Source organism: Ambystoma mexicanum, chromosome 1q (assembly GCF_040938575.1).
Source record: "Ambystoma mexicanum isolate Mex_15411 chromosome 1q, UKY_AmexF1_1, whole genome shotgun sequence".
Taxonomy (NCBI): Eukaryota; Metazoa; Chordata; class Amphibia; order Caudata; family Ambystomatidae; genus Ambystoma; species Ambystoma mexicanum.
The window spans coordinates 243,301,248-243,322,934 of NC_090922.1; the positions used below are offsets into that span (position 1 = coordinate 243,301,248).

General features: G+C 43.8%; 1 protein-coding gene across 6 annotated transcripts in view; it reads right to left on the minus strand.

The window, feature by feature from the left end:
- The window catches only part of PTPRH (protein tyrosine phosphatase receptor type H), a 687,535-nt gene that overhangs the window by 188,870 nt on the left and 476,978 nt on the right, over window positions 1-21,687 (minus strand). For 5 of the 6 annotated variants that reach the window (XM_069638112.1, XM_069638104.1, XM_069638130.1 and 2 more), the window contains 2 exons: window positions 17,319-17,609; window positions 10,975-11,265 (listed from right to left, as the gene is read on the minus strand). The exons of the other annotated variant lie outside the window; for it this stretch is intronic. In XM_069638112.1, coding sequence (XP_069494213.1) covers window positions 10,975-11,265; window positions 17,319-17,609 — 582 coding nt within the window. The remainder of the gene's footprint in view (window positions 1-10,974; window positions 11,266-17,318; window positions 17,610-21,687) is intronic. 6 annotated transcript variants of the gene reach the window in all.

Genomic DNA, 21,687 nt, shown 5'->3' on the forward strand with positions numbered 1-21,687 from the left:
TCCTCCAGCATATAGCTTGCAAAATAGGGATGGGTTTGCCCAAGATCAGAGAGTGTATCAAGCACAAGCGCCATAAATGTGACAGGCTTTGCAACCACAGCAAGCACCATGGAATCCGCTGCAAGGGCAGTCACAGCATGCACCCCTGGAGATACAGCAGAGTGAAAATACGGGACAGTTATTGACACCTAGAATAGGGGGTGCCACTGTCATAGGGGGAAGTCCTTTTACAGGTACCGGGATGAGCATATATCCACAATAGGACAGCTCACAGGGTGACTTAATGTGTTCAGTACTATCGGTGATGCCAGACCCCCAAGAAGAACCAAGGGCTGATATGATGCTAGGAGGCAAATCCTTTTTTTTTTAGTAGATACTGGGGTAACTCGCTCATGGATACGAGAGGGAAAATATCCGTTATCGGGAAATGCCATGAATGCTCAGGGCTTCTCTGGAGCTACAAGTAGAGTTCCTTTTACTAATGATTTACCAGTGTCTATAGGAGAGTGTGATATGTCTGTACCAATATTGCATTCAAGGCAGACACTGGTTAATATTCTGGGACGAGATTTAATGACGAAGGTAAATATGATGATTTCCTTTACTGATGAAGGCATAGTGTGTTCCACTCCAGGGATATATTATTTAAACGTGTGCAAATGTATAATGGCTTTTACAGAACAAATGCCTCTGTGAGGAATGCCATTAGAGCCAGAAGTCTTTCTTTATGGGCTGCACATTTTGTTGACATGGCTACCTGGCTTTCTGGGAAAAAATATGAGATTACCTGATGAGTTCTTGTTCAGGCCACAGGTACCTATGGACGAAGACGGCGGACAGATTATTCCCCTAGAGTTACATGCAGACATAGTGCGAGTGGAATTGGCCATGCTCGAAGGAACCGATGACGAGGGCAGGCAATGGAGAATGGTAATTGCCATTGGGGAAGGGTATAGATTGACTGACGTCAAAGACAAAGATATATTTAGAGATGATCCATCAGATGATTAAGTAGTATTCGAAATGATTATTACATATTGGATCAGAATAGAGAGAAGGGAAATCCCACAGCGAATAGTGATAGTGCGGCAGCGCCCAGCATTTTTTGATGAGGACATGGAAAAGGTGCCAACCTCTCTATGGACTACATGCCCTTATGATGGAGGCCTATTGAGGGGGGTGCGAGAAGTTAAGATTAAGTTGAAACCAGGAGCAATTTTACCTCAAGCAAAGCAGTGCCCGATGTCTCGAGAGGCAGATGAGGGTATTTTCAAGACTATATCAGCCATGATGGAACGGGGTATCTTAGTGATGTCAGAGTGTGTATACTGCTTTGTACCCTGTAAAAAACACGAAAGGGGGGCCATGGAGATTAATCTAGGACATGAGGTCAATTAACCAGACTGTAGAGGCAGAGTTTCCTTTAGTACTGAATCCTGCATATGTAGTATAACAACAGAGGCATGATATTTCACAGTGATTGACTTGAAAAATGTGTTTTTTTTCGATCCCGTTGCATAAGGACTCCCAAGATCTTACGTCATTTACGTTTCGTCAGATTAAGCTGAAGAGTACTCGTTTGCCCTAAGGGTACTGTGAGTCGCCATTGATTTTTAATAGGGTCCTGCAGATGGACCTAAGCAATATCGATTTGCAAAGTGTTGTGCTGCACTACGTAGATGACATTTTAATTTGTAGCATGACAGAAGATGAGTGCAGACAAGATTCGATTCGGTTAATGATTATCCTAGCAGACAAGGGATATAAAGTAGATAAGGAGAAATTGCAATATTGCCAGCAGGAGGTGTTGTACATAGGCCAGTTAATCTTGTATGAGGGGAAGAACGTCACACCTGAAAGAGCTGGTGATTATGAAAAACACCAAAACCGCACATGCTAAAGCAAATGCAGTAGTTTGTGGGACTGTGCAACTATGTTTGAGCATGGGTATTTGATTATAGTTCATACACAAGACCCCTTTTGCAAGCTTTGAAGAAAGCTCAAGTGAACAAGGAACAAAGAAAATGGACTGAGGAAATGGAGGGAGGGTTTAAGGAGTTGAAAAAACAATTTGTACAGCTCCAGTTTTAGGAATTCCCAATTATTTTATTTCACACGAAACGAAGACGCAGATGAAGAGGCCAAAAGGGTTGCATATTCCCCAGATATTTCTAGTTTTGATACTCCAGATGTAAAAGAAAAAGTGGTCACAAATATGAATGTAAATTAAGGGTTTAACCCCTTAAGTGCCAAGGATGAGTATACGCATCCTTTTTGCATAGACTTGCATAATAGCCTGGCACTTAAGGGGTTAATTATTTGTCCAGAATACAGTTGATGGAAGTACAAGGTAGTGCTCCACAGGAAGAGCAAGAACTGTGGAAACGGAGGGGGTGTTCTCTATCCACCTCTGAAGCATTGTGGCGACAGGACAGCAGTGGAAAACCGGTGATGCCTATAGCCTTATTAAGGGTAGCGCTTGAACAGCTGCACCACTACCCTGCGCATGAAACTAGGAAAAGCCTTGCAGCAGCTATTGCAGAGGACCGGTTGTTATCGAACCTGTTAGAACACGTTGCCTTTTATGTAGTTAATTGCATCGTATATCAAAAGTTTACAGCCAGGCAGACACTGCAAACTATTAGTGGATTGATCCCTCAACCGAACGGTCCTTTCCAGCATTTTCATATCGACTAAGTCGATATGCTGCAAGTATGTAGGGGAATAGGGTATATGATAGTGGGGGTGTGCCCCTTTTCAAGATGGATTGAAGCTGGTCCATGTACACACCCTGATGCCACTTGCACTGCAAAGTTTTTAGTCTGAGAAGTCTTTCCTAGATGGGGAGTATGTGAGGTGCTGAGATCTGACAATGGGCCCCATTTTGTTATTCAAACAGATTTGCCTATTGCTTAGTATAAAATACAAGTTTTTTTCTGCTTATCACCCACAAGCAAACAGAATGTGAGAGACTCAATGGTCTTGTCAAAGAAAGAATAGCTAAACTCAAATTGACACCGAAGAAGGGATGGCTGTATTGCCTGCCCCCTGCATTATTTTTATTAAGGAATCAGCCTGGGTTGGACCATCACCTCACACCCCATGAGTAAGTAACAGGAAGGTGAATGAGAACGCCCTTGTCACATCCTTCGAGGAGTAGAAGTGATTCCCAGACGACTGCAGAATGTTAGGAAATTAGCTATGTGCATATTTGACATGTGTGACCGCTAGTATCCAAAAAAACAGAATGAACAGGTCCTGAGACACCTGGAAAAACCATACTTCCCTCACATATATAACGGAATTCTCAGTAATTATAGATTATATTCAACTTTTACTGTGTATCGAGGCAGGGTGCTTAATGTTTATATAAAATGAACAACAAAATATACCATCAGTACAATACAGATTCAAATTTAATCTGGTGACATTACAAAGACAAACCCATAAAGACAACTCAAAGGGTCAAGTGGGAATACAATATTTATAAGACATTACAAAGTGCTTGAGTGCAATAACAAATGGAACCAGTGTGGAAAGAGCACTGGGAATCAGAGTCATATGGTCTACACAACAGTGTTTCGGCCTATAAGTGCTGTGTTGGCAGCAGTTCTTGGATTGGCCTTCATCAGGATGGGATAAAGTGCTTGGAGTTGTTATCCAGATATCACAGTAAGGATCCGCAGACCCCACTCTCTCTGGAGTTCTTCCAAATAGTTATTCATTTATTGGCATTAAAGTAAAATAATAACTTTTTCAGTTGAGACACCCATGCACACTCCTCATACATCCGTCTGTCTTATTCTGTTGGCAGAACTCACAGGAAGCTCTCCCAAGCACTTCATCCCGTATTGATGAAGGCAGATCCAAGAACTGCTGCCAACACAGCACTTATATGCCGAAACACAGTTGTGTAAACCAAATGACTCCGAGTCCCAGTGCTCTTTCCACACTGGTTCCACTTGTTATTGCACTCAAGCACTTTGTAATGTCTTGTAAATATTGTATTCCCATGTGACCCTTCGAGTTGTCTTTCAGAGTTTGTAATGTCACCAGATTAAATTTGAATCTGTAATGTACTGATGGTATCTTTTTGTCGTTCATTTTATATAAACATTGAGCACCCTGCCTTGATACACAGTAAAAGTTGAATATAACCTATAATTACTGAGAATTGCGTTATATTTGTGAGGGAAGTGTGGTTTTTCCAGGTGTCTCGGTTCCTGTTAATTCTGTTTTTGTATTCTGTTTTTTTTAAATGTTTAAACCACCTGGTGAGAACAGGTTTGTAACCAGGAGCACGATTTAATAATACAATGACTGATAGTATCTCTGTCATTTCAGATCAACTCAGGTGTAATGGGTGTCGGCTTCAGGACACAGATGAAGACCATTCAGCAACCAGATGTACGAAACCACTATCTGTACCCAAACTGTTTGTTGGAGACCCCGTTTTAGTACACAACTTCACAAGTAAGTGGCACAAGCCCCGTATTAGTGGACCAGACATCGTAGAAAATGTCACACCCTCAGCAGTAAAAGTCCAGGAAAGGCATGCCTTGATTCACTTGGGTGATGTGAAGCTATATGCTGGTGAGACCGATATGCCCCCACACGTTGATTCATAAGACAAGAAGAAGCAGTTCAGCAGGTGCAGACTCAATCGATGAAGAGGAAGAAGGACGCTAGGATCGCTAATTAAATAAAGGCAAGTGTGCATTTGGACTGTGGCTTACCCTGAACACTCTTTATATATATTTTAGCAGGAGTGCAATAATCAATGTTCTTGAGCCACAGGAATCTTTTTATTTGGACTTTAATGCTGCTGTGTTAAAAATGCCAGATCTTTATTTTATATTCGACGACTGGAAAAGGGAGCAGACCCCGATTCATTCCTCACTGAGTTTCTCTTTGGCTAAACTCATGGTTGTATCTGATGTCGATATCCATAGGCTCCCTCTCGCTGTCTTCATTTTTATACTCAGAGCTTACCCTGCGCTTGTTGGGCGTAGCACCGACATATGTACTTTTGTGCAGGATCCTAAGAATGACCCTGCAATTAGAGGATTGCTTGCAATAATAATTGAGCAAATTCGGCAGCTACCTGAGCATCTAACAAGGATGCCTGATTAAAGAGTTGTTTTCCTTCCTTAAAGTAGTACACGGGCACAGTGTGGATTATTGAGAAAAATGCAGTTCCAGAAAGTGAGCAGACTCAATGACATGTGGAGAGACACCAGTGGTGGGGTCTCATGTACTGGTGCATAATATATGTTTGCATAGCATCTATTATCGTTTTTCTGTTTTTGCTAATACGCACTGCTTACCTTGCCGGTCCCAGAAAGGTAGGAGGTCCCTTGATTCTTCCCACTCCAGTAACCTATGGAGAATTAGCTGTTGCAAAGAGACCAACTCCATATGAGATTGTCCCTACACGAGTGAAACATGTAAAAGCCTCCATGAGCATTATGCACATATTCTCCTTGCAAGAAAGAGACCCAAGAGAAGTGCAAGGGAAGACGATTATGAGTTAAACAATTATCTAGACAGTACAGCACATTTGGGGAACAACATGTGGTATCAACACATGAAGGAGGTAGGAAAGAGAACCTCTGAGGAGGATTGCTATGTATGTGCACTCCTACCTTATGCTATGGGGAAGTCCAAGATATTCATAGCTATAGAAATAGACGTCCAGACAGCTCATTGCCTGACTCACCGTGCACTCTGCCACACACAAGGTCAATTCCAGGGTCGAACAGCCTCCTTGGTATGGGTGACAGAATGATCAGCTCCAGAAGAAGATGATTATGTTCAAGATTTAAAGACAAGAGCAAGAGAACACACCAGAGATCATTTGATAAAATAGGAGCAGCCTGGAATGAAGGGAGCAGGAATCAGATGGGAGATAAATAAGAAGCTTCATTGCCAAGGAAAAACCTGTGAAAAAATATGAAGATGCAAGGAGAGAGGACAGATGCAGATATGAGGAACAGTACTTTCTCCAGAGGGCTGGGAAGAAGGCATAGTCATATGCAGAGCTGTGGCAGTAACAGGACATCACAAACCAGTTATAGATTGTGTGGAAAAGGGATGCAAACCTCTATGGCGGAAGCTTGCAATGTTGCTGACATGGGTCGAAGACTCAGGAGGCCCATTGCAGATAGTGCCTCTGGCTAGTGCAGAGCTATGCTTCAGAAACAATGGCACAAGAAAAGTTGGAGAGAATCAGCAGTGCAGTCGAATCTTCATTGTACCAGGAATTAAGAATGGAACAGTAGTAATAATGGACCACTACTGGGCCTGTGGATCCAGAGCATACATGAAGCTGCCTAGAGATTGGGGAGGAATATGTTCCATAGTGATTGTTCATGTTCCAGCATTGGTGATACCGAAGAGTGACCTGAACATTGGAGAATTTCCAATAGCAGATGCTGACCTGAGAAAGAGGAGGTCAGTTGGTTCCTCAATTGAACAAAAAGGGAGAACTATTACTCAGCCAAATCAATAGAAGCATTCAATGACATTCCGTATGAACACAGGTTGTTTAGTCAGACTTCGGCGATCTTCATGCCAGGGATCCAGACAATGGCAAACGCCAGATGATATGATAGTTTATTTATATAGCACCTATAAACAATGTGTTTCAAAGAGCTTCAAGGCAAGGGAGGGAACAAGGGAAAAATACAATGACGTTCTTACAGGCCATGAACAGTAAGGATGTGCAATTAACTATCGTACTCGGCATGACAACATTTCAGATAGTGCAAGAGATAAGACGTATATAAGGAAGGGAGGGGGAGAGTGGGAAGGAAATGGAAACAGATAGGCGACTACCGTACTAGGCCTGACGACATTACTGGTAGAGCCGGAGAAAAACAAAAGGTGAGAGAGAGGGGTGCAGAAAGGGAGGGGAGGAACAAAGCAAGAGACTATCGTAATTGGCCTGAAGACCTTTCAGATAGTGCTGGGGAGGGGGGTCAATTAAGGGAAGGGGGAGGAGAAAGACGAGGTTGCTATCATACTAGGTACAGGGACAATTGTGATAGAATTAGTGCATAGAAGGGGAGGACGGGAGGCGATAGGAAAAGGAAGAAGGGAAAGGAGGAGAGAACAGAGGGTAAGCAGTCAAAAAGAGTGGAGAAGCGAGAGGGGAGAGGAAATGCAATTACAGAAGTCAGTAGTAACACATAATGTTGCCAGCCAGGAATCAAGATGAAGATGGGAACAGCATGATTCAGGGCCACCATGAATACAAGATGCAAAGAAAGTCTAGCATGAGAGTTGAGAAAGTGTGACGCACTGTGAATCAATGAAGTCCATAAAAGTAAAATCCAGCATTGGCCACAAGACGGTGATGGTGAAACCAGAATGTATCAGGACAGACTCCTGCAGAAGTAAGCTGGAGGGAGGAGGGGGAGCAGGGTAGAAGAATCAAGCAAAACAGATAACCAGCTGGGAGCTCCTGCAGTCAATGAACACTACTATAATGGGATTCAATGCTATCAAGGAAGAGCTGAGAGCAATAAGACTGATGACTCTTCAGAATATATATGTGCTGGATATGATTACAGCTATGGATGGAGGTGTTTATGCCAAAATCGGTGAACCATGTTGCACATTCACACCTTCTCACAATGATGAGAATGGGACCTTGACAGAGGCCATAACGATGCTGGCAAACTTACATATCAAGACAGAAGATGAAATGGAAGACATTGCTGATGACAGTTGGTTTGCATCAATCTTCTCATAAGTTCCACAATGGATGGCGAATATCTTCAAGTTTCTTGGAGCCTTTTTGGTGATGATCATGTTTGGATTTTGTGTGATCAGAATAATAATCACACAGTGCAAGAAGACAGCAAAGAAAGCAACAGGAATGAAGATCATGACTGATGTTGAATCAGGGTTTGGACCCAAAGAGCTAACAAATGAAGAAATCAGAGACTATGTAAAACCTAGTATTCATGCAGCTGAGGGAACAAAGTTCCTGTATCCGAGAGACCACAAGTATATGGGAAGATGGATCTACTGCAACCAGAATGGGCAATGCAGTCTTATGACCTGGAGTGTTGATGAACATGTGAAATCAGCAGGATATCTGAAAGGAGTGATAAAGATATGAACTCCAAAGAAGCACTTCTTCAGAAAAGGATGTCTAGATGATGTGAAGACTGATGGGAGAGTGGCCGATAAATCAACCAGAGGGGGGATTGTAGAGGAGGAGCCAAGTACCTCTACTGGAAGTCCCACCCCATACTGCCTATAGGTGGCAGCCAGAAATTGTGACATGCGCAAAGCCAGTAATGGTACCTATACTGCGAAGAGTCCTTGAAAGAAGGTATCCATTGAGAAAACCCTACATGTATCCGTGAAGAAATTAGGGTCTTCTGAAGGAAGTTCTGAAAAAAGTGTGAAGATGAATAAAGAGAAGACTGGTGACGTGACATGAAGCAGAGATGACGCGCCCAGAAGAGATGCCAATGAAGAACGAATATAGACCTTATAGAATCAGATGGCGAACTAAAGAATTGAGCAACATTTTGGGAGCAAATTGAAGATTGCATGTGCGAAGAAACACTGAAGAAAATGCAAACAATAAGTTAAAAATTGAAAATGTTATTAAGAAAACAAAACACCACAGTTTTCAGCACATTCATTTACCCGTAGAGAAAAAGTGCCGTTTTTGAACAGTCAGAGTGAAAACTGCTGGGTAGATGTGGACCAAATAAGAAACAATTTGGGTATACAGTGTTGAGGTGATTTCCTTAATTGGTTTGGGCAAAATCCATGCAGTAGTTTTTAAAATATTCAACAGAAACAGGGGTGCCCCCTGCTCCTAAAAATCTTTATATTGGCCTTGGTGTTTTGCAGCAGAGGGGATGAGTGAGGCTAATAACTTTTGACTTGCTGCAATCATTGTGGAGGTGACAGTGCTGTTGATAAACTTACATAGTAAGAGCTTGTGGTCATAGACATCTCTGAGTTTGTAGATGACAGAGTTGGGAGCATGAATGGACCAAAGCTCTGAGCGCCAGAAGAGGTGAAGAAGTGGTGGGGATTTTGAGCTACCAAGGATAAGCATTACAGACATCTCCAAATTAAGAACATGTTTGCTAAGGTTCAATCGGGACCAATAGTTGGGACAAGTCTAGGGCTCTACCTGTTGAGTGTGCACCACCAGTTGAGTATCACAGCATATCAATTCGCACAGTTAGGAGATTGCCAGTTGCTCAGCATCCTTGACAATATATGAGGAAGGCTTGAAGTTGGCTGGTAGCTTGCAATGACCAAAGGGTCACAAGACAGCTTTTTCAGGAGAGGGTTTGTGATACCAAGTATCATTTTTGCAGGGGAAGAACCAATTGAAACTATTTGTTGTCGATAGCTAAGTCTGCAGCAATTAATTCAGCCAGAGGGATGGAACTAGAGGCAGGGAATGAGATGCAGGTGAGCCGGAATTTCCAGTGACGTTTGTGGCTTTCAATATGTCCTTGGAGCAGAATAGTCCTACGCTACATAATCCCCTTGCAGGTAGTGGGGGTGAGGTTGTGAGGAAAATCCAGGCATGGGATTGGCTATCTGGACTTCGAGGTTGAGGATACTGGAAGAGAAGGCGTAGTGCAGAAGATTGCAAAGGTCTTTAGAGGGAGGGTTTTGCCAGGTTTTGCATTGTGGCCTGATGATTTGGTGGTAGGAAGAGGGTAGAGGTTTTTTGCCTGCCTTACCAGTGTTGAGGGCGAGGTTGGCCTTTGTTGCTCTGAAAATAGAGCAAACGTGTATGGAAACAATGAAATGCAAACAGAAACACATAAACACGTAGAGTCAGCAACCTTTTCTTTTCAGGCATTTGCACAACACCGAGGAAATACGCTGTAACATATGTCAACAAGGGTGAACAACAGATACACCATGCCATTGCAGACATCTCACAATTCATACACATGCACAACATGACATCTTATCTTTGGGTGGCATGCACAACATGCAGGAAAGAAGTAGGAGCGGACAACACAAAAACCAAACAGAAACTGGACCAGCCCAAAAAAGGCCTGGCATCTCATTCCAATTCAGGCCAAAAGATCAGTAGAAATTCTTGTGTTACAGGAAATGTATGGAAGGATGTTTCAGGATCCACCACGCAACTGTTCTATGTGGTGGGCCCCAAATTTACGCCAATCAAACTTCAAGATTTACCTCCCTTATACAACAAAAACCAGTGCATGATTTGCGTTACGCCTGTGCTATTGGTCAGAGCTTGATTAAGGTGAAATCCTTATTCGGTTTGGAGAAAATCTGTCTGCAGTTTAAAAGGAGGAGAAGACATCTATCTATGCAACACGTGCAGAACTGTAACCTGAACGCAAACAGTTAAAGACCTTTCCCTGAACCTTATTTGAAAAAAACGTTAATTTCTGCACCCAGGTTATGACAACAGGCTATGCCATGTGTGCTATGCCCAAAGGGTGTGACCAATGGACAAGACCTGTGGCCGTCCTGGTTAGGGGAGCTGTGCCAGGCACCCCTTGAACCATTGCAGTTAGGTGCCCTGCCCCGTGCACTGTGCATGGGTATGGCAACAAACCATGCCCCCGGAGGAGTGGCTGCAGGATACAAACCATGGAGTCCAGGATCTCCAGGTAGACAGGCTCCACCCAAGGGAAGGGCAAACCCTGCTAGAAGTTCATGAAGTGACACTGTGGTCGGGCACGGCTGCAGCTCGTCCCCGGATATAAAACACAGGGCTAGGAGGCTACTGCCAGACTCCATTTTAAACATGCAACTAAAGGGGGAGTGGCTTGAGTTTGGTGCCGTCCTGAGCATGCAAACACATGGGGACGGACTACAGTAAGACTCCCATCCTGAACATGCAAATCAAGGAGGGGGGCTACAGCTAGACAGCATGCTCACCAAACTAGAGGGGGAGGAACCCCATGCGTCATGACTAAGCAGAGTATCACATCCACATACTTGTTGTCGCATTGGAGACGAGGGTTGCAGTGCTTTCGACGCCATTGGCTGTGATGGTATACACTGCCAAGTTATAGGCAACCCCTGGATACAGATTTGCTATCACCTCGGTCTGGTTACTTCCAGAAGGCCCTTTTGATGGAAACGTAGCATTGAGTAGGGAGCCTTTGGGGCCCACCCTCACCAAATATCTGTACTCGGACTGGAGTGTGTTGTTTGGGACAGTCCATTGCAGGGTCAATGAGGTCTCATTTCTGTTGCTCACTTTTAAGTTACTGACCGGCGATGGCACTGAAACAAAGCAATCAGACATTATTTTCGGAAAACTTTTCAAGTGTGTGTGTAGTTTTTATTAATAAATACATTATTTATGCAAGATTAAACTACAGGCTGCTAGTGCAAAGGAGTGTGGCTCCAACACAGAATACCTTAAAATAAAATAAGCAACACTTTTGGCTTTTTAATAAGCATGGAAAAAGCATTGGCCCGGCACTGCCCTAATGGTACTACCCGACCATAAAAGTCAATACCTGAATAATTGTGTGTTTACTTGAAATTTGAGAGAAGTACCTGGAATGCCTATATAATAGCTATATACAAGCCCAAACTATTGGCTTTGCCACTGCTTGATCTAACAGCAGTTCAGTGCAAGGAACATATAAAAATCAAATGGCTGAAGGCACACCTAACTAAGACATTTATATTATGGTAGTAGTTGATTTAGAGCTGCAGATAAGCCATTAACTCACAGGGGGATATTTAGAAACAACACTGGCAGGCCAAGACATGATATTATTGTTTGTTAGTGCTCGCTCAAAAAGTTCCCAGCAGGATTTGTTTTGAGTGGGGCAGGCAGGTAGTGGGTAGGAATGTTCCTTGGAATTAGCATGGCTATGGGTAGTTAATGGACGGGTAAATAACCAAACACACGCACAAGCTCTGTGTCACTGCTCTTATGCTTAAGTTACACCCTATCTATACTCCAATTCAATCATTTTGGCTTATAGTTGGCACTTAAACACTAGTAGCTAAAACTAAAGAGGATGGCCCTCATTACGAGTAGGCCGGTAACAGCGTGTCCATCACCGGCATGTCGGAACGTGCGAGTCCGTGCCCGTATGAACCCGCTAGCAGCGGGTGATTACGAGTGCGCGAGAACGCGCGTTACCCCATGCCGGTAGTGGCAAAACCGCCATGCCGGTAACGGGCCACCAACCCCCCTATACCGGCATTGCAGGTACCGCCCATTCCGTAACTGCGTCATAACAACCATTAAACACCGGCACGGTAATACCGGCACGGTATTACCGTGGTCGCAAAAAAGGACCCGGAAATTACATCATCGCGCAGGAACGGGAAATGAGCCTGCGGCCATCTTTAAAAACACAATCCATTGTCATCCTCCATAACCACCACTACACTCGTGTTGTTGTGTGCCACAACTGAAGCAGGATGTTGAAGGTCACCAGTAAATCCTCCCAAAGGAAGAGGAAGCAGCGTTTTTCTGATGCTGAACTCACTATGCTTGCTAACACCCTCGAACAGCATGCAGACACAATCAGGAGCACAGACCTCAAGCATGCGGCCCAAACCAAAAAAAAACAGGTTTGGCAGGAGGTCGCTCAGAGGGTGTCAGCAGTGGGGAGCACCCCAAGGAGTGTACGTGACTGCCGGAAGCGCTGGGACGACCTCCGCCTCCGGGTCAGGAAGATCCTGGAGGAGAACAGGAGGGCTGCAATGGCGACAGGCGGTGGCCCACACTCCCCTGTGAACCTCACCCCATGGGAGGAGACCGCAAGTGCATTCATTGACCCGGAATCCATCGAGGGAATAGGAGACCAGGAGTTCGGTGCTGCAACTACCACAGAGGAAGGTGAGTGAACCATCACATCCACGTATACCAAAACATGATGTGGCACAAGTGATGTGGAAGTTAGACTAGGCAAGGCAATACATGTTCCAAGGCTACATCAACACATCCATAGAATAATGAGTGCCACACCCTGCACCACACGCATGCTGAGTGAAAATTCCAATCCCAACAGAGGTGCAACATGACCCAACCATGCCCATGGGACCCACCACACAGACACCAAACCAATGCTATGCCACCAGCCATGCATTGATTGCCAACATGTCCCCTCAGTACACCAAATGCCACACACCAGAAATGAAATGATGCCTGAATGTATGAACATATCACACCGCAATACATCATAGCTGCCATTTGACAACATCACTGATGACCTGCATCTCTTCTATCTCCCAGGCTCCGATGAGGAAGGTGGAACACAGGACAGGGGTGCGAGTACATCCAGTGCACGCAAAGGGACCAGGGCCACCGCCACCCCCCGTCCATGAAAATGCCTGCAGCAACACCCAGTGTGCCAAGCAAGGCATCAACCCTGCAGGGGGCACCTGCAGCGACAGAACAGCAGCAGGCACCCACCGGAAATTACGACATGCGCAAAGCCACTAATAGTTGCTAGAAGAAAGGGGAGGAGGGGAGGAGATAGGAAAAGGAAGAAGGGAGAGGAGGAGAGAACAGAGACTAAGCAGTCAAAAAGAGTGGAGAAGCAAGAGGGGAGAGCAAATGCAATTGTAGAAGTCAGTAGCAACACAAAATGTTGCAAAGCAAGATACAAGATGAAGATGGGAACAGCATGATTCAGGGCCACCATGAGGACAAGATGCAAAGGAAGTCTAGCATGAGAGACGAGAAAGGGTGACGCACTGTGAATCAATGAAGTCCATAAAAGTCAAATCCAGCAATTGCCACAAGACGGTGATGGTGAAACCATTATGTTAAAGGACAGACTCCTGCAGAAGAAGGCTGGAGGGGGGGCAGGGTAGAATAAGCAAGCAAATCAGACACCAGCTGGGAGCTACTGCAGACAATCAATACTACCATAAAGGGATTCAATGCTATCAAGGAAGAGCTGAGAGCCATAAGACTGATGACTCTTCAGAATATATATGTGCTGGATATTATTACAGCTATGGATGGAGGTGTTTCTGCCAAAATCAGAGAATCATGTTGCACATTCATACCTTCTCACGATGTTGAGAATGGTACCTTGACAGAGGCCATATTGATGCTGACGAACTTACATATCAAGATGGAAGATGAAGTCGAAGACATTGCTGATGACAGTTGGTTTGCATCAATCATCTCATGGGTTCCACGATGGATGGATAATACCTTCAAGTTTCTTGGAGCGTTGTTGGTGATGAACATGTTTGGATTTTGTGTGATCAGAATAATAATCACACAGTGCAAGAAGACAGAAAAGAAAGCAACAGGAATGAAGATCATGATTGATGTTGAGTCAGGTTTTGGACCCAAAGAGCTGACAGATGAAGAAATCAGAGACTATGTAAAAGCGAGTTTTCATGCACCTGACGGAATAAAGTTCCTTTATCCGAGAGACCACAAGAAGTATGTGGGAAGATGGATCTACTGCAACCCGAATGGGCAATGCAGTCTTATAACCTGGAGTGCTGATGAACATGTGAAATCAGCAGGATGTCTGAAAGGAGTGATAAAGATATGGACTCCAAAGAAGCACTTCTTCAGAAAAGGATGTCTAGATTTGAAGACTGATGGGAGAGTGGTCGATAAATCAACCCGAGGGGGGACTGTAAAGGAAGAGCCAAGTACCTCTACTGGAAGTCTCACCCCATACTGCCTATTGGTTGGCAGCCAGAATTTACGACATGCGCAAATCCAGTAATGGTATGTATACTGCGAAGAGTCCTTGAAACAAGGTATCCATTGAGAAAACCCTTTATCTATCCGCAAAGAAATTAGGGTCTTCTGAAGGAAGTTCTGGAAAAAGTGTGAAGATTAATGAAAAAGAAGACTGGTGACGTCAGATGAAGCAGGGATGACGCACCCAGAAGCGATGCCAATGAAGAAATATTTTAGTCCTTATAGAATCTGATGGCGAAGTAAGAATTGAGCAACATTGGGGAGCAAAATAAAGATTGCATGTGCGAAGAAGCACTGAAGAAAATGCAAACAATAAGTTAAAAATTTAAAATGTTATTAAGAAAACAAAACACCACAGTTTTCACTCCATTGATTTACCCGTAGATAAAAAGTGCAGTTTTTGAACAGTCATAGAGTCAAAACTGCTGGGTAGATTTGGACCAAATAAGAAGCAACTTGGGCACACAGTGCTGATGTGATTTCCTTGACTGATTTGGGCTAAATCCATCCAGTAGTTTTTAAAATATTCAACAGAGACAGGGGTGCCCCCTGCTCCTAAAAACCTATATATTGGCCTTGGTGCTTTGCAGCAGAGGGGATGAGTGAGGCTAATAACTTTTGACTTGCTACAATCATTGTTGAGTTGACAGTGCTGTTGATAAACTTACATAGTAAGAGCTTGTGGTCATAGAGATCTCTGAGTTTGTAGATGACAAAGTTGGGAGCATGAATGGACCCAAGCGCTGAGCGCCAGAAGAGGCGAAGAAGTGGTGGGGATTTTGAGCTACCAAGGATAAGCATAACAGACATCTCCAAATGAAGAACAAGTTTGCTAAGGTTCAATCGGGACCAATAGTTGGGGCAAGTCCCGGGCTCTACCTGTTGAGTGTGCACCACCCGGTGAGTATCACAGCATATCAATTCCCCCAGTTAGGAGATTGCCAGTTGCTCAACATCCTTGACAATATATGAGGAAGGTTTGAAGTTGGCTGGTAGCTTGCAATGACCAAAGGGTCACGAAACAGCTTTTTCAGGAGAGGGTTTGTGATACCAAGTATTATTTTTGCAGGGGAAGAACCAATTGAAACAGTTTTCTGTCGATAGCTAAGTCTGCAGCAATTAATTCAGCCAGAGGGATGGATCTAGAAGCAGGGAACGGGCCGCAGGGGAGCTGGAATATCCAGTGACGTTTGTTGCTTTCAATATGTCCTTTGAGCAGAATAGTCCTATGCTACAGAATCCATCTGTTGCAGGTAGTGGGGGTGGAGTTGTGAGGAAAATCCAGGCATGGGATTGGCTATCTGGACTTCGAGGTTGAGGATGCTGGAAGAGAAGGCGTAGTTCAGAAGATTGCAAAGGTCTTTTGAGGAGGGTTTTGGATCCATGTGTTAATATCCCTGCAAAAATATTGCCATACGAAAATATCGCCATATTTTTATGGTGATATTAAGGCATGGAACCTGCGGGTGACACACGCACAACCCCTGCATTATTTTTAAAGGAGCGGGGGACATCCCTGCAACCCCTGTTCCCAAAAAAAAACAAAATTATCCCCCCCAAAAATATCACCTATGGCTGCTCCACACGACCATATAAATGGCAATATTTTTCATGGGCATAATATGTAGTGATACCAGGGTTTTGCCAGGTTTTGCATTGTGGCATGATGATTTGGTGGTAGGCCTTCAAGAGGGTAAAGGTATTTTGTCTGCCTTATCGGTGCTGAGAGCGAGCTTGGCCTTTGTACCTCTGAAAATAGAGCAAACGTGTATGGAAACAATGAGATGCAAACGGAAACACAAACACGTACAGTCAGCAACCTTTTTTTTCAGGCATGTGGACAACACCGAGAAAATACGCTGTAACATATGTCAACAAGGGTGAACAACAAATACACCATGCTATTGCAGACATGTCACAATTCATGCACATGCACAACATGACATCTTATCCTTGGGGGGCATGCACAACATGCAGGAAAGAAATAGGAGCGGACAACACAAAAACCAAACAGAAACTGGACCAGCCCAAAAATGAATTGCCATCTCATTCCAATTCAGGCAAAAAGATCATTAGAAATTCTTGTGTTACAGGAACTTGATGGAAGCATGGTTGAGGACCCACCAGACAACTGTTCTATGTGGTGGGCCCCAAAGTTACGCCAATCAAACTTCAAAATGCACCTCCCCGATACAACAAAAATCAGTGGATGATTTGCGTCAAACCTGTGGTATTGGTCAGAGCTTGATCAACGTGAAATCCTTATTCGGTTTGGAGAAAATCTGTCTGTAGTTTAAAAGGAGGAGAATACATCTATCTATGCACAGTCACTTCTGTTTGAAACACTGCAGAACTGTAATCTAAAGCACACAGTTAAAGACCATTCACTGATCCCTCTTTGAAATGAAAAAATGTTCAATTATGCACCCAGGTTATGACAACAGGCTATGCCATGTGTGATAGAGTGTGGCGCCGTCCTGAGCATGCAAAGACATGGGGATGGACTACAGTAAGACTCCCATCCTGAACATGCAAATCAAGGAGGGGGACTACAGCTAGACAGCATGCTCACCAAACTAGAGGGGGAGGAACCCCATGCGTCATGACTAAGCAGAGTATCACATCCACATACTTGTTGTCGCATTGGAGACGGGGGTTGCAGTGCTTTCGACGCCATTGGCTGTGACGCTATACACTGCCAAGTTATAGGCAACCCCTGGATCCAGCTTTGCTATCACCTCGGTCTGGTTACTTCCAGAAGGCCCTTTTGATGGAAACGTAGCATTGAGTAGGGAGCCTTTGGGGCCCACCCTCACCAAATATCTGTACTCGGACTGGAGTGTGTTGTTTGGGACAGTCCATTGCAGGGTCAATGAGGTCTCATTTCTGTTGCTCACTTTTAAGTAACTGACCGGCGAGGGCACTGAAACAAAGCAATCAAACATTATTTTCTGTAAACCTTTCAAGTGTGTGTGTAGTTTTGATTTATAAACACATTATTTATGCAGGATTAAACTACAGGCTGCTAGTGCAGAGGAGTGTGGCTCCAACACAGAATACCTTAAAATAAAATAAGCAACACTTTTGGCTTTTGAATAAGGGTGGAAAAGGCATTGGCTCTGCACTGCCTTAATGGTACTACCTGACCATAAAAGTCAATACCTGAAAAATTGTGTGTTTACTTGTGCATATGACAGAAGTACCTGGAATGACTATATAATAGCTATACACAAGCCCAAACGGTTGGCTTTGCAACTGCTTGTTTTAACAGCAGTTCAGTGCAAGGAACAGATAAAAATCAAATGGCTGAAGGCACACTGGCTAAAACATTTATATTAGGGTGGTAGTTGATTTACAGCTTCAGATAAGCCATTAACTCAAAGGAGACTATTAAGAAATAAGACTGGCAGGCCAAGGTATGATATTGTTTGATAGTGCTCGCTCAAAAAGTTCCCAGCAGGATTTGTTTTGAGTGGGGCAGGCAGGTATTGGGTAGGAATGTTTCTTGGAATTAGCATGGCTATGGGTAGTTAATGGGTGAATGGGTGGGTAAATAACCAAACAACAGCCACAAGCTGTGTGTCACTTCTCTTACGTTACCTCCTATCTATACTCCAATTCAATCGTTTTGGCTTATAGGTGGCGCTTAAACACTAGTAGCTAAAACTAAAGAGGATGTGAAGATGGAGAAAGAGAGAGAGATATAGGGAGAGAGAAAGAGAGAGAGAGAGAGAGAGAGAGACAGAGAGACAGAGAGAGACAGAGAGAATGCGTAGGTGTGGTCATCATGTTCGTCCAACTTCATCCTGGCACATGACTGAAGACCACAAAATCGAGCTCCAGTGCATTTAAAATATTATTTTCTAATAGACCTCTGACGTCTTCCTTGTTTTTTTCCATGTCTTCTGAACAGGAGTTTCGTTCTTTCACACGATTTGTATCCAATGTCTGCTCAACCCAGCCTGATAGGACCTTGGCTTCTTGGGGCTCATCCAGCCTTGCCTCTCTGAGATCTGCTTCTGTAATTCAATTGCTTTTTAACGGTGACACACTGGAAAAGAGGCCTTCCTTCTCTGGTCCAGCTCTGCTATAATAGTTAGTGGAAACATCCATTCTTTACTCACTTCAAATATATGTATATTTTGGCGCTTGCCACATTCTATTCACTATAAAGCTAGCCTGAAGAATACTTTGTCTGCTTGCGTTTCTTTGCATCTGTACACGTGTGAAATAACTTGATATCTTCATCAGTTCTGTAGCATACGTTTCTTCATATTGATCCCAAGATGTCACTTATCTTTGATACTTTCTTGATGCCTTATATAATATCTTCATTCTCTTGTCTCTACATCTCTTCTATGTACATCAGCTTTCTTCACGTGACGTCACGGTATCTGGTCATTGCATCGAATGCAATAGCATTGAATGCCATACCAGAGGAAAAAAAGCATCGGATAAAAAAGCAAATGATTTCTTTTTTACGGTAAAGGGTTTCGTGCAATAAAAATTGGTTTTAAACGTTAAAAAAGGGGAGTTAGGAGGGGGAACCCCCCCCCCACATTAAAACAAAAATGAAAAAGAAATGCATTTGATGCTTTTTGTCGATGCTTTTTTTTCTCTGCTATGGCATTCAATGCTATTGCATTCAATGCAATGACTAGGAACTAACGTCACCATTCTGCTCTTCCATTCATTGGTCCTGCTTCTTCTGGTATTTCATTCAAATGGCCATCATACTGTCTCGTATGCAGGTATGGCTTTTTCAATGGGAACCTTGCCTCCAGGATTCTGTTCAGTATTGGTATTTGCAATGATACCGCACATGTCTCACACTATGGTTCCCAACATATAGTTAATATGGGCGAGCTGGTTGAGGTGGGGGTACTTGGCTCCTTCTCTACACTTGAATGCTTATTGCATCCTTTTGCCTGAATTCTGAATGAGGTTGCTATTCTGGTGCCATTGTGTTGTTTCAGACTAAAAGACCCTCATTGATGGGTCCAGGTCAGTGATGGTGACAGGAGGTCCTTGAAGCAGCTGTAGAGGAGGAGCTAAGTACCTCAACTGGAAGTCCCGCCCCCATTCTGCCTATATGTTGGCAGTCGGAAATTGCAGCATGCGCAAAGCCAGTAATAGTACCTATACTGCGAAGAGTCCTTGAAACAAGGTATGCATTGAGAAAACCCTATATGTATCCGTGAAGAAATGACAGTCTTCTGAAGGAATTTCCAGAACAATTGTGAAGATGAATGAAAGAGAAGACTGGTGACATCACATGAAGCAGAGATGATGCACCCAAAAGAGATGCCAATGAAGAAAGAATGTAGACATTATAGAATCTGATGGCGAAGTAAAGAATTGAGCAACATTTTGGAAGCAAAATGAAGATTGCACGTGCAAAGAAGCACTGAAGGAAATGCAAAGCTATTCCATAAATGTACAGCTGCATTAACGCAAGTACACAAAGTAATCATAAATCTGGCTATATGTAGTGAATAGACTGCAGGCGGTGCAGCCAATATACATATATGTGTGTATAGAACCTCACAGTTCCACAACGCATTTTAGCAAACTTGGACCCTGTGAATGAAGGGTTGAAAGTGTGGTGCAGCAAAATAGAATAGCTGACGGCGAAGGAAGATTCGAGAAGACTTGCCTGGCACAATGTCAAGAGTCGAGCATCCAAGATCCTGGTTATCTACTCGACATAATACAATGACATTGAGAAGCGAGTCAAGCTCCTGTTTAAGGTGTAAAAAACACTAGAAGTGCCAAGTTTTCTCCATTTAATAGTATTAAATGTAATGAAGGAGCTCAAAACGTGGTCTCTGGTCACATGGTCAGATGAAAATAGACTTTGGGCCAAGCTACACCAAGACCACAAGATAAGGCCATGCCTTCACTCCCTTTTATTCTCAGGCACAGTGGGCCTTCGCAAGGCCGAATTCAAACGCATTAATTGAATGGCAGACCGCAGGAGTGATGGTGGATGTTGAGCTAATTGGGTGGGGAGGCATGACCAGGCCAACCCCCCAGCACCTGGGGTACCAGCTTGTGTGCTGCTAGCGAGTAGAATATTCCAGAAGGGTACAAGCGTGCCAACCAATTGTAGAGGGCCATGTAGCAAGGAGCCCTATAGTTTGAGAAGCCAATAGAAAGTTGTGTATTTTCATGATACGGAAGATGACTTGCGCTTGGGGTGGGCTTAGTTGTCCACCTGACCTTAGAGATCCAATCACGATCCCTGCCCTTATAGAAAGTATATTTAGAGGTTCCCTTTAAGCCTATCACAAACCCCGGCAGGTTTTCTTATTTTGCCAGGTAGTATGAGGTCACTTATGACAAATTATTAGTATAAAGTTGTGTTTTTTCATGTAATGCTTTGAGGAACTCTTGAGAGTAACAACTGTGCGGCGTTCGTTGATGCCCGTTGTACTCCCTGTTTTAAGAAGTGTTATTAAAACAGCTGTGCTTTTGCCAAACTTCCTGAATCGGTCTGATTATTGATGTTTCAGTAAGATCTGCATCCCCATCCATCTCAGATACTGTTACCTCGTCTTAAAGGACCTCTGGGTTCACTTAGTGGCAGAGGATGGTTACGATCCATCGACCAGTAGGCTTTTAGAATTTCCGGACATCAGGCATCCTCTGCCATTTAGCTGGAGGATCGCAAGGCTTCCCATGGAGAGCGGCCATTATAGAACTCTTGCAAGAAAAGACGATAAAGGTGGGATGGGTTCCTCTTTCACAAAATCCCTCCTGGTTTCCACAGGCACTGACGGACCCAAGGCGACGGTGGCTGATTAGAGGAGGAGACGATCCCGAGGGTTAGGAGCTGAAAGGCGAATGGTGAGTAGATTGAGGGGACTGGCAAAATAAGGGAATAGGAATTGTGGTAAAAGAATAAAGTAATGGGGGTTGAGTAATAAATGACGAGTAGCGTCACAGATATATGATGAGGAATGTCAATAGGAGCCCAGAGTGCTAAGCTCAAGGAGCTT